This window comes from Acomys minous (assembly GCF_964271855.1).
Source record: "Acomys minous genome assembly, chromosome: 20".
NCBI lineage: Eukaryota > Metazoa > Chordata > Mammalia > Rodentia > Muridae > Acomys > Acomys minous.
In genome coordinates, this window is record NC_140502.1 from 22299469 (window position 1) to 22312730 (window position 13262).

General features: G+C 52.1%; 1 protein-coding gene and 1 long non-coding RNA gene across 4 annotated transcripts in view; one reads left to right on the plus strand and one right to left on the minus strand.

The window, feature by feature from the left end:
- The first annotated feature begins 18 nt into the window (after window positions 1-18).
- Window positions 19-1592, plus strand: LOC311591375. Its single transcript, XR_014777092.1, has 2 exons — window positions 19-187; window positions 1458-1592. It is a non-coding gene; the product is annotated as an uncharacterized lncRNA (long non-coding RNA).
- A 1-nt stretch (window position 1593) lies between these two features.
- HNRNPUL1 (heterogeneous nuclear ribonucleoprotein U like 1) overlaps window positions 1594-13262 on the minus strand; it is a 33279-nt gene continuing 21610 nt past the window's right edge. For all 3 annotated transcript variants that reach the window (XM_084770898.1, XM_084770897.1, XM_084770899.1), the window contains exons 11-15: window positions 7448-7616; window positions 6616-6906; window positions 5115-5404; window positions 3349-3540; window positions 1594-2749 (exon numbers count right to left, since the gene is read on the minus strand). In XM_084770898.1, the coding sequence (XP_084627024.1) occupies window positions 2633-2749; window positions 3349-3540; window positions 5115-5404; window positions 6616-6906; window positions 7448-7616 (1059 nt within the window). In that variant the 3' untranslated portion in view covers window positions 1594-2632. The remainder of the gene's footprint in view (window positions 2750-3348; window positions 3541-5114; window positions 5405-6615; window positions 6907-7447; window positions 7617-13262) is intronic.

The following is a 13262-nucleotide window of genomic DNA, read 5'->3' on the forward strand; positions in this document are numbered from 1 at the left end:
TTGGACTGTTGACACGCCGGGTGCTCACGCGGCTAGTATTTGGAATGGGGCTTGTTTGAGCGTCCTCCAGGAACTGCAGCTCGCCTATGCTCTTTAGCTAAAAGCTGTTTATGTGACTAGAGGAAGTTTATGGGAGTGGGGCTAGCATGCACAACTGCAGGGCGTCGCACCCACCAGTGCGCTCTGGGTAGGTTTGACTTTTCCTCGGTCATCACACCCAGCCTGTGGCTAGCGTGAGACGAAGTCAGGGAGAATATATTTGTGTTCTCAAACAAGGAGAAAACCTGCAGATGTGAGGAACGAGCTGAGGGAATTCGCTGTGGAGATGGGCGCTCGGGGGACCAGCCCACCGCAGGCTGGGCCGGAGGCTTTCGGTGGGGAGGAGTTAAGCATCTCGGCCAGGCCTGGCGGCGCGGGCTTAGAATCCCAGCACTTGGGAGGCAGAGGCCGGTGGGATCTCTGAGCTCGAGGTCAGCCTGGTGTACAAAGCAAGTTCAAGACAACCAGGGCTCTGTTACACAGAGAAACCCCGTCTTGGAAAACAAAAAGTATTCAGACAGTTTGGCTGGCATGGATAAATCCCGGCGCTGTAATGCTTTACTACGGCCAGGGTCAACAGCACTCAAGAGGCAGCAGCAGAGAAATCACTGAGGTTTTGGGCCAGCCTGATCTTTAGCGAGTTCCAGGCTAGCCAGGGTTTCACAGCAAGGCTTTGTCTCGGAAAGCAGGACACGTGTGAGGCTAGTCATCAGTGCACACAGCATCTGGGGAGGGGGACCAAGGAAAGGAACTGGGGAACGCTTTATGGAAGCTGGTGCATTAATCTAGAAACAGGCTTGCAAGTGAGATAAGGAAAGGCCTAGTGACAACTACTGCGGCATTCCCAGGCATGGCCAGCAGAGGGCACTCCTGCCCAGCACATGCCGGGCCAGCGAGGACCCCCACTCCCTGGCAGCTCCCAGAGCAAGTTGACAGGTGCCAACAAGGTCCCTCCTCAAGCCCTGTATGCATAGCCCTCTTGTTGCCTTTGCCTTGAGGGAACTGGGATACAGGCCTGTGTCTTTGGCTAGGTTGTGTCCCTTCAAAGGACCCCCAGTTCCTGCAAGGGAGGTGGGCTTGCACGGCAAAGAAACGAGAGGACTACAGAGTCCAACCCCAAAGCTCAACCTCCATTTTCGTCTTCTCCAGAAAAGGCTTTCCGTTACTCCAGGGTCTCTTTAAACACTTAAGAGCTGTCACTCTTTACATTTTGTACTCCTTGGAGACCCGGAGAGTGGGGTGGGGGCTAGGGCCACCTCTGCAGGGCTCAGGGTCCCCAGCACTGTCCAGGATGAAGGAACAAATGGGAGGCAGCGCAGAGCTTTCCTGAAAGCAGCATCCAGGACAGGCCTTATGGGTAGGACTATCCCCAATACACCCAGGGATGGCCCTGAAGCAGCCTGGTCTCTTTCTTACAGGTCCCGCTTGCCCGTCCCCTGCCCGAGCAGCATCTGGGCAGTGCAAGGTACAGAACCATCTTGTTTATATGAAGGAGTGAAGCCATTTCCGCTCTGAAGGCCTCCCATCCCAATTAAAGGCCAACTGCAACAACACTTCAGGGTTTCAACCCTGCTTCCTTCCTGACAGGAGGTGCCATGTCATTTATTGAAAGAAAACAAAACAAAACAGGGCAAAACATCTCTTTAAGTGCAGTTTTAAAAGTCTGGTTAGAATACCTGGGTAGAGGGGCAGTGAGAGTACTCAAAGGGACCACTGTAAAACTTTGGAGGTCTGGCACCTGGAAAAAGCAATGCAGGGGTAGTGGAGGAACTTCAGGGTCTAAAGGGAAGCTGGCCCCACCCCCACCTTCCCGTCACCCCCTCACCCACTTAAACCCACCAGAAACTACCAAGACTCCTGGAGTAAAAGGTTTCAAGTTCAATAGTCACACTCTCTCCAAGTACAAAAAGCAGTTACAATCCAACTGAACACAGACGCTTGTGTGCAAAGTTACAGGGGGACTCAGACATCATATAAAAAGTTAGGTTAAAGGTGATTTTGTTGTTTTGTTTCGAGGGTGTGGCTCTTCCTCGGTTACCTGAACTCAGCAAAGAAATGGTTATTTGATAAAGTATCAACGGCTGACCCACATTAAAAACAGACAAATTCTAAAAATTAAAAAAAAAAAAGCATAATTACCAAAAAAAGTCACTGCTTCCTCCCTCTGCATTTTGCTTTTTAAACTTTTTTTTTTTTTTTTTTAAGTTTTTGAATTTTTTTTTTTAAATCCTGAAAAGTAGACAGTAAAACAGCTCCTGGAAGAATTTACAACCAACTGCATGAGAGTCTGGGAAGGCAGGGGTAAGCTGGGTGGGGAGGGGCAGACAGGCAGGGCCTCCCCAGTCACTGTGGCTCACTAGGCAACCAAAGGACAGGAGGAGGATTCTTTAGTTAAAAAGGCAGGAGAGGAGCAGGTGGAGGGACAAAGAGAGGACAGAAGTCACTGTTGCCTGTTTGAATCCAGAGGGAAAATGCCTGGCCCGTACGAAGGGAGAAGCCCCTCTGGGAGAAGTGGGCTAGAGAGGCGCCCTGGGAGAGCTCTGTCCCCAGCACCACAGGCCTCGGAGGCAAGGCTGGCAGCTGGCCCGGCCTGCTACTGTGTGCTGGCGCCCCCCTGCGTGCTGCCCGAGTAGCCTCCATAGTCGTAGCTCCCGTAGTACTGCGGCCACTGGCTCTGGCTCTGATAGTACTGGCTCCACTGCTGGGCGTACTGCGGAGAGACAAGGACGCGGTCATCTCCTCACCCCTCTCTGCCCCTTCTCTCCTCCTGTGCTCAGCGCACTGGTCCTCTCACAGAAACCAAAGTGCTGTGGAAAGACAAGTGCTGACCTGATGTCATAAATGGGAAGGCAGGAAGTGCAGTCCCAGTCTGTGGCTTGTTGGCTGTCCTTTTCAGGTATGGTAGCCCCAGAACCAACGTGGAATAGAAGCTGGAAGCCCCTGGCCACACTAAGGCCCACCTGAGCCAGGTAGGCTTGCTGCACTAGGGGCCAATGGCAACACACCATGCCTTTGTTTTTTTGAGACAGGGCTTCTCTGTGTAGCCTTGGCTGTCCTGGACTCCGCTTTGTAGACCAGGCTGGCATCGAACTCACAGTGATCCACCCGCCTCTGCCTCCCGAGTGCTGGGATTAAAGGTGTGCGCCACCACGCCCAGCTTCCACACCAGTTTTTTAATCAGCCAGTAAAGACCAATTTACTAAAAGCCCATGTTTCAGGAATAGGCAGGAACCCAAGTCTGAAGACACAAGTCAATGTACACCCAAGACCGCTCCCCAGACTTCACCGGGAGGCCCACCTTGCACGTACCTGTTGATACTGGTTATAGCTGGGTTGAGGGTAGGTCTGGGCAGTGGGGGGTGGTGGTGGGGTATATGGGGCGGGATTATAGGGGCCATAGCTCCCATAGTTGTAGGCAGGTGGTGGTGGAGGTGGAGGCGGTGGAGCTGTGTAGCCCTGGGTGTAGCCTCCTTGGTTGTACGGCGGCTGGCTGTAACTCGGCTGAGTAGAGAAAAACACAAAAGCTCCATCAGACAGACAGCGCAACGCTGGCATGAAGGCAAGTCTGCTCTAATGTGCCAAGACAGGTCTGAGAAGCAGCAGACAGACCCTAGGCCTGTGCTCTGAGACCCGAGGGCAGCAAGGGCATGTGGCCTTTCTTTCTTTTTTGTTTTTTCGAGACAAGGTTTCTCTGTGTATCCCTGGCTGTCCTGGACTCGCTTTGTAGACCAGGCTGGCCTTGAACTCACAGCCATCGGCCTGCCTCCGCCTCCCAAGTGCTGGGATTAAAGGTGTGGCTGGCGCATGTGGCATTTCTAAGACCTTCACCATTTACGAAACAATCTCAGCAGAGCCCACCCGCTTGACCTGTCTTGGTCATTCAACTAGCTTGCCTGCACCAAGTGCTGAGCACTCAGTAACCGGTGGCAGTAGACCCTATGAGAGCTGCAGCTGTGCAGGGCCTCTCCGCAGCAATACTGACACCATTCCCATTAACACTATTTTCAGAGGTGGCTCAGTGGTTAAGAACATTAGCTGCTCTTGCAGAGACCCAAGCTTGGTTCTCAGCACCCACAGTGACTTACCACTGTTGTAACTCTGGTTTCAAGGAACACAACACCCTCTCTTGATGTTCGTGGCGCACACACATACATATAAGCCAACAATTACATAGATGAAAATTTAAAAATAATAAATCTTTTTTTTGTTTTTGTTTTTCGAGGCAGGGTTTCTCTGTGTAGCCTTGGCTGTCCTGGACTCACTTTGTAGACCAGGCTGGCCTCGAACTGACATTGATCCGCCTGCCTCTGCCTCCCGAGTGCTGGGATTAAAGGCGTGCGCCACCACGCCCGGCTTAAAAATAATGAATCTTAAAAAGAAAACCTAAGTAAGGTTGTTGGGCCAAAGTCACACTAGTAAAAATGACTATGCAGGCTGCCTTGTCCCAGAGCCGTCACCAAGCTACCGAGCTCGTCACCTCACAGGAACCTCACAAGTCAGTTCTAGTAATGTTTCTGGTCCTTTATGGGGAAACAAGGAGCAGAGGGGTTAGGCTGACTAGTCAAGGTCAGAGCCAGGTGCCTAGGGGGCCAAGCTCCTCCTCTAGGAAATGCTCTGGCTAGATGGCGTGGAGGAAGCACTCATCTGTGCTGCTCCCCGGCATGTAAAAGGTGCTCAGGAAATGGCTGTGAAGAAAGAGACTGCTCCAGTTCCAAGGCACTTGTGCACAGCAGAGCCCAAGCACTGGCTTTCTAAGACCCGGAACAAGGCCTGGAGCCAATAAAGGTCACTATCCACCTTGGGACCTTGGCCTCCCATGACGGGCAGGAGGCGACTCCGCTGTGTGCTTTCTTAAGGACTAAGTGAGGCCAATGACAGAGCTAAGAGACACAACCAATGCTGGTGGGGCCAGTGCTTGCAGTGAGCTCCAGCGTTGGAGGGATCTAGTCATGGCTACCCTTTGACCCAGATGAATTGCTACAAGGGAGAAAGGACAGGCTGCAGGGAAGAGCGCAGACTCTTGGACAAATAACGTGGCCTGTCCCCTTCTCCTACGCACGCCCGCGCGCCCTGACCTGTGGAGGGCTGTAGCTGCTCACTGTAGGGGTGCTGGTATTGGCGCTGGAGCCAGGGATGTTGCTACTTTTGTTGTAGCTGCTGGCCCCCGGGGGGTTCCGAGCAGGGCTGTAGCTAGGTGGTGGTGGTGGCTGCTGTGGTGGCGGCTGTGGTGGTGGTGGCTGTTGCGGCGGTGGCTGTTGCTGGGGAGCCCGGTTATAGCTGCCTCGGTTGTTGGAGTTGTTGTTATCCCTGTTGTTGTTACCCCAGCGGTTTTGGTTGTAGCCACCGCCTCCACTGCGGTTGAAACCTGCATTGGAAAATTCATGTATAAGACGCCTCAGCACGGCTGGAAATGCCCAAGATTGAGCTCAACAAACCAAGGAAATGCAGGTGCTCTCTGTGAGCTTCCCCTAGGCCCTTGGCACACTCCCTCGTCTCTGACCTGACACAACACCTAGAGTCACTATTTGCAGCCAGGCCTGCGTGTGTCTAGCTCTCCACAGCGGTTAACACACTGGAAAGGCTGTACGGGAACAATGGTCAGCCCCAGCAGTCAGCTGCAAGCCAGTCGGATGCAGCCTACTAAGTTGGGTCCAGTGGCCTCTCCTGAGCCTTTGTACAGCTGTTTCTTGAACCTGAACCCAGCACAGCAAAAACAGGCTCCACGGGGGCCTTCTCCAGCTGCTTCCTTGTTTATATGAAGGTTAATTTGCTGTCATGAGGTTATAACATCCTTGGCCACTGAATTAAGGTCTAGGACATGTTTAATTTATATATTTATATTTAAAGATTTGTTTCAAAGACATATTTTTTAGTTTGTGTGCGTTAAGAGGGGACCGGATACCCTGGAGTTGGAGTCACAGGCTGTTGTAAGCGGCTCACTGTGCTCAACCAAACTTGAACCCTATGGAAGAGCAACTAATGCTCTGGGCTGCTGGGCCAGCTCCCCAGCCCCTTGTCTGCTACCTTATGATCACACTTCACTGCAGACACCAGAGCACTTACTGAGAAACTGGATTCCTAGGTCAACTTAGCTGTGTGATCGTGGGCAAATTAATTGCTCTAAGCTTTCTTCTTCTTCTTCTTCTTCTTTTTTTTTTTTTTTGGTTTTTTGAGACAGGGTTTCTCTGTGTAGCCTTGGCTGTCCTGGACTCGCTCTGTAGACCAGGCTGGCCTCGAACTCACAGCGATCCGCCTGCCTCTGCCTCCCAAGTGCTGGGATTAAAGGCGTGCGCCACCATGCCCGGCTTTTCATTTGTTTTTTAACCAAACGGCAGTCCTAATATTTGCCTTGTTAGAGCGACAGATAGGTCCCAAGATTCCTCAAAGAAACGTGTGTTCAGATAAGGGACGAGCAACAAAGAGACAGCACTGTCATGTGCAAAGGGCCCAGGGCTTCCACGAGTCAGGCTGGGAGACGGCAGTGGGCAGCCCGGGGACTGCAGAGTCCTGCCTCCTGCCCGCCCTTCCTCACAGCCTGGCCTTGGAAGGAAAGGATGGAGGAGGTAAACAGCTCACCTCCTCGGTAGTTGCCTCCTCCGCCACCGCTGCCGCCACCTCCTCCCCGGTTCTGAAAGCCTCCTCTGTTGCCTCCAGGAGGGCCTCGGCTGTCGTAACGCTGGAAACTGCCGCCACCCCCGCGGCCTCGGAAGCCACCCCCTCTGTTGTCAAAGCGCTTCTCAGGGGGAGGGCCGGCCTTGCGGCCTTCCTCATTGTACTGCCTCACCAGCTTGTCTGCCTCCTCTCGCTGGAGTTCGATGAACAGAACCTCGTCCAAGAAGTCCCCCACGTCAGGCAAGGTGAAATTGGCTAGGAGGAGGAGAACAGGGAGAGCAGGTCAGCACGTCTGACCCGCTGCCCTCTATCCTCAGAACACTGGTTCACCAGCAGGAAGGCTGAAGGAACGAGGCAGACGACAAGACAGAGGCTAAGGTGGGATCCCACTGCTTGCTGCCATCACTGGCAGGGGCTAACCAAGACTTTTTCCCAGAGAGGAGTTCGGGCCCCTCAGCCTCGGTTCAGGGAGCTTTGGTGGCAAGTGAAGCCACACACCTTGTTAAATACGCAAACTGAAGCTTGGCCAACCGCCAAATGTGGGAGATGGTGCAGGCCTTCCATCTTGGGCTCTACAGACACTTTCCCTCATAACACTCCTCCCTGTCCAGCCTGAAAGTCCTTCCCCGGACTGAGGCTGGAGCTGTTGTCTCGTATGTGGGAGATGGAGAGACAAAACAGAAGAAAGCACAGAGCACAGAAGGGATCATCGTCAGGAGCTGGGAGGGCCAAGAGGAAAGCATCCTTTCTCTGGAGGATGCTGTTGAGACAACCCCCAATAGCCGCTGTTTCCTACCTTTCATTTCTAAGACTGCATGATCTGGGACATCTTTCCCTTCTTCATCAGTTCGCTTTATTGTGCGGTCTTTGAGGTCCTCGTCAGTTGGACAGATCACAATAGCTTTCCGCTGGAAGCCTTCAAATGGTCTCATTTTCCGTCTCTGGGCTGACCCATAAACATTCGTCTGAGGGAAGTCAAGAGGTGAGAGGGGGGATAATCAGAGCTGTCTCTCTTGCAGGGCATGACGTGGGGGAGCGGTAAGAAAGGTGTACAAGGATCCTCCCAGGAGACGCAGGAAGTAAGTCTTCTCTTTCTAGACCGGGGTCCACCTCAGCAAATGAAGGGACTTAGGAAACACAAAGAAGGTGGCTTCCAATACCTGGGCTTTCCTTGTTATCCTATTTGCTACTGGCACTACAGTTCAACAAAGCCTTCCCCTGCTCTTTAAGGATTATGTGTCTGCAGTAACACATTCGCCGCACGAGGTGTAAAGCTTGAAGAAAGCGCCTCTCCAGCCATCCAGCGTCAGCCGAACTTCCCAGCGACAATGTGCTGTACTTGACATAGGCACTTCTAGAAGTACTTAGGTTTTGCTTAATATGAACAGGATTTCTACAGCATGTATTCCTCTGACTCATCCTCCTGCCTCAGCCTGAGTGCCAAGATTACAGTTCTAAACTTTTTGAGACAAGGTCTATCATGTAGCTCTGGCTGTCTTGAAACTAGACCAAGCTAGTCTTGAATTCACAGAGATCTGCTTGCCTTTGCCTCCTGAGTGCCACCATGCCCTACCTAGTGTTTTTTTCTTTTAAATAGTCAATCAATGAAAAGAACATAACCCACTGGCCCTGACAACGTGCAGACTGCTTCCATCAATACCTTAAATCTTCTCTGCTGGTCCTTGACACACTAGCCTTACCCACAAGTCTACCCAGAGAGAGCGACAGCGTGCCGGCCGGTGCTTTTCCAAAGTGCAGCTGGCTACTGCTTTGTTTTTCTTCCCCGTAGCAGTAGGCAGCTGCCTCCTGGGTAGAATACATGTAATGGCCCAGAGTGGCAATAACAACATCCAGTGTCCAGCAGCCACCAAGTGCCAGGCCAGCCCTTTGCCAGGCTGTGTAGGGTTAGAGGGGAGGAGGAACAGAGTTTGAGCGGCAGCTTTCATGCAGGAAACACCTTGAAGAGGAGTAGCTTCCTCTGTAACATCAACTTACCGTGGCTTTAACTACCCATCTCCAGCCCCGTAAGGGCAAAGAGTATTAGAGCCTCATGCCCACCACTGTGAAGATGCTGTTAACGTGACCTACAGCTCTGGGCCCTGGCTCACTTCCAGCACTCAACCGACGACACAAGCCACCGTCGGTAATGACTGTCACTGGGTGGGGTGCTGTGGGTATTTATACTGTGGTGTATGAGAGAGGCTTCCCAACGCAAACACCAGGATAAACTCAGCCTGAGGAAGAGATGACATAAGGGATCTTTTTCCAGGATGGCTGAGGCACCATCACAGACTGGTGGGGGATCCAAGCTGTGGGAGCAGCTGTTCTGGTCCTAAACCAACTAGCTCCCCGGCCCAGCCCACACGTCAGGCTGAACATGTCTCTCTACTTCCAGAACGTCTTGGAAGCACAGCGGGAGGGGTGCAGGGCCCAGGCCTTGACTATCACATGATCACAAGCCGCAGGTCCTTGCTATTGCACACTGCCGCCTCAGCGCCTTTCCTGAGAGTGAAGCATTTGGCTCCCTTCAGCAAAACTGTTAAGTTTCCTCCTGACACAAAAGCCAGTGTGGGTGGTGGGCATCAGGGTGAATGTAGCCCTGACTATTGGCCGCTAACCTGGTCCATTCTGTCTGGTGTCCATAGTGACCCTGCTCTAACCTGGGAGGGCATAGAGAAGCACCATCCAGTCACCTGCTACAGTATCCTTGTCCTGCCAAAGTTCCAGTGAGGGATACAGAAAGAAGTAAGCTGGCCAAAGGACCAATTTCTGCAGCTTTACAAGATGAGGGCCAACTAGACTGGACTCGCAAGTGGCTGACCTTTGTCTGGGATGAGATGTCAATCTAAGGAATCTCCTTGGACGCTGACAATCCAGCTCTAAAAGTCTATCTCCCCTGCTGTTTCCTGGGCTTGGGAAAGGAAAGAGGAGCGGTGCAAATGCTGGGTTTTCCTGGAGGAAGGGGGATGAACTGCTGGTGGCTGTTACCACAGCAAACACAATGAGGTCAGAGCCCCGGGGCCAGCCCTGCTCTTCGTGGTCTCTGGGGGCTCTGTGGCTGTTGCTAGGAGATAAGGACAACAGCAGTCAGCTTTTCCAGACACGTGGACCTGCTGCCCAGCTCCCGCTCCTTCAGCCCACAGTGCCTGAGGATGTCTCTGTGCTCTCCCGCTCCAGACCACCTCCAACCCCAGAAAGTGAGACGGGAAGGCTGGGTTCTTAGACATGGTGCTTGGTAAGTTCTGCTGTGGGACAGACCGAGGACACAAGGACACAGCAGACACAGATGGGGACTTCTTTCAAAAGGCTACTGTCTGCTCTTTCTTGCCATATGCAACAGGGCCAGTCTGGCAGCAGAGAAACTTGGCTGGGCCCCAGGGAGCACATCTGGCAAGGACAGTTTGCTCTGGCTTCAGTGAGATGAATCCCCGTGGAAGGAAGTACACACGTAGGAAGAGAACTGGTCTGAATGCCAGGGATGGAACAGGCTTGAGGCTCTGGGGACAGTGTGGGTAGAGGAAAGAAATAACCTCCAGTGCCCACTAACAAGAAAGTTTGCTTTGGTGCTCTACTCTAGACCTAGGTTTCTTTCAGGTTAAAAAAAAAAAAAAAAAAAAAAGAAGTGGCATCAGCCAAAAGGGACTAGAGTGGGACTAAAATCAAAAGCCAGTCAGGGGCTCACAGTGTGGCACTGGCTGACCCGCCTGCCTGTCTCCTGACTGCTGGTATTATGATCTGCACCATCACGTCCAGCTAGAACCAAAGCTCTGAATGTGAGGCTAAGTCAGCTAAATTGTCTCCAGTCCTGACTGACTGACGCCCAGCCTGGTCTAGGCTCTATAGACTGCACCCAGATCCAGGTAGTTTGGGCAACTTTGTTGTACCTTAGAACATACAGCTCCTGCTGTGTATTGTTTCAAGGCTAGACACCTGGTTCTAGCGGCTTCCCACCCATAACAGAGCCACAAGAGCCACAAGGATCCCTGCTCCCCTTGGAGCTTTCAGTAGCCAGGAAGCTTTAGTCATGTTTCCCACCCCCACCTTCCTGCACATATGACCATGGTCCACACCGCTCCGAGGACAAGGCTCGGCTCTTTCATTCTCTCTCATTTGTTACTTACATGGCGGCTGTAGCCCCCTCCCTTGTCGCCTCCTGTCCCCCTCCTCCCCTACCGTCTGACCCCAGCCTACCAAGCCTCACCTGGACTGCCTGCATCCTCCTCCCCTACCGTCTGACCCCAGCCTACCAAGCCTCACCTGGATTGCCTGCATCCTCTTCCTCTGTGGCCTGGCCAGGCCTCTTCCCTTCTCTTTCCGCTGCAGACCCACCCACCCACTGCCTGGGAAGTCACAGTACACAAGCTTGCCAGACTAAAGGCAGACTCCTCGTTTCTCCTCTAGTTGACCTCTATTTTTGATATTCTAGAAGCTTCTGTCTGACAGCCACATAACTGAAGAAGCTGCGAGGTCATTATGGGATGAGAGCTGTGTCTGTCATGAGATACACTCTAGTACAAGGGCTGGGGACCTGGCACAGGTAGAATCCTGGCTGCTCAGTCTCAGCAGGCTTGTACAGGTGAATTATCTCCCGAGGACGGGCACGTCTGACACTTGTAATAGGTACAAAAGAGCTACATGCACGGAGTGTGACCTAGGCTTAGAGTGTCTGAGTAAAGGGACTCGGCACACAGCACGGGTCTCTTTAAAGTTCTATCCTAGCCAGGAGACAGCTATGCATTATCAATGTAATCCTCACAGCCACAGCTAATGGTGCGGGTAGCGCCAGGAATTGCTCAAAACCTTTGCTTAGATTCATATAACATCCCCTTTCTCATAATCTGAGTTTTCTGGAACACACTTTTGGGGTTTAGGCTAAAATAGGAAAAACCACTGGCTTAAAACCCTTTCTTGGCCTCACTGACCCAGAGCTTCAGCCGCTGGCTCTAGCTCTTTGCTTTGGAGGGCAGGATCCTTTGCTTTAGGTTAGCCTGGATCTTAGGGCTTGATCTGCACAGACCATAGGCAATCTGGTGCAGCCCCAGTCTCGACCCCAGTACCAAACAAGGAAGCACCAGTTAAGGCTGGTATCAGTTCTTCTTTGTGCCTGGCTGAACTGCGGGACAGAAATGGCACACAGTTGGGCTAATCTGACCAGAGAAACGAGGAAAGGATAGGCAGGAACTTCTTCTGATGACTCCAAAAGAGGAACCTTAGGGCATTAACCCCATTAACCCCGACCTCTCAGAACAGTAAGTCCACCCGGGCACAGAGACAGACACGCATTCCAAAATGGTCTAACAGAAGAGGGCAGGCAAAGCAAGTGGGGGAGCAGTGAAGATACAGGCTGGCTGGGAGAGTGCTTGTCCAGCATTTGTAAGGTCCTAGGTTCAACTCCCAGTACGAAGAATCGAAGCCAAGCATCTCCAGAGAGAGAAGCTGAGTGGTACCTCTTTACTGACAGGGCTAAGCTAAAGCAAAACCAGAGATAACTTATATACAGTCCTCAGCTGGTCTGTGTAGGATCTTCAGTCCACGCAGAGACAACATGGTTCCTCCTGGGAATTCTCTTCCTAGTATGCCCACCACCGATGCTGGCTACCAGGCCTTTAAAGTCACGGCGCCAAGTAGTCAGTGCCACACATAGGGGGCACTTCAGCCATGTTGCGCAATGAGGCTTTACCAGGTGACCTATGTGTTTACTTACAGGGTCTTTCCCCCACCCCCCCACCCCCGCCAGCCAGGCTTTCTCTGTGCAGCCTTGACTGTTCTGGACTTGCTCTGTAGACCAGGCTGGCCTTGCATTTACAGAGATCAGTCTGCCCCTGCCTCCTGAGTACTGGGATTAAAGGCGTGCGCCACCACAGCCCCACTACTTACAGGTTCTTTTTTCGTTTGTCTGCCTGGGTTTCTCAGTATAATAGCCCTGGATGTCCTGGAACTCAGAAAGATCCGCTTGCCTCTGCTTTCTGAGTGCTGGGATTAAAGGTGTGCACCACCACACCCAGCTTACTTACTTAAGAAAGCATGAATATATAGTTTAACAACAGTAAGTAAACACCCTTTGCTGCTACGTAATAAAACCTGCATGACAAATGTCAAGTACAATGCTGTGCAACGCAACAAACATGTGACACTTATTAGACATAGGGATTCTAAGCTATATTGAGGCCACCCACTCTTTTGACAATGCTGAAAACCATGCTGAATGTTTTTGTTCCAATGCGAACTGATCAAACCCCACCCCTACTTGAGATGTAGGTAGAAAGAGTTAAACATGCGCTCCCACACATAAGAATGTGCCCAGAGACGCTCGAGCACCTTACTCTGCAGAGTACGTAATGACACACACAGCAGCTGTCCTGAAATAGGTCCTATGGAGCTGTGTCAGGCCTTAGGCTCTCGGTCTGCAAACTAGGGCGCTGAGATTCACTGGATAAAGTTGGCTACCCACAAATGCATAGCTACCAAGTAGCAGCTTTGGGGCTCAAGCTTAGCCTGTGAAGTCAGAAATCTTTGCTTCTTGGGGCTAGAAAAATGGCTCAGTGGTTAGAAGCACTGGCTGCTTTCCCAGAAAACCTGGGTTTGACTCCCAGCACCCACATGGCGGCTCA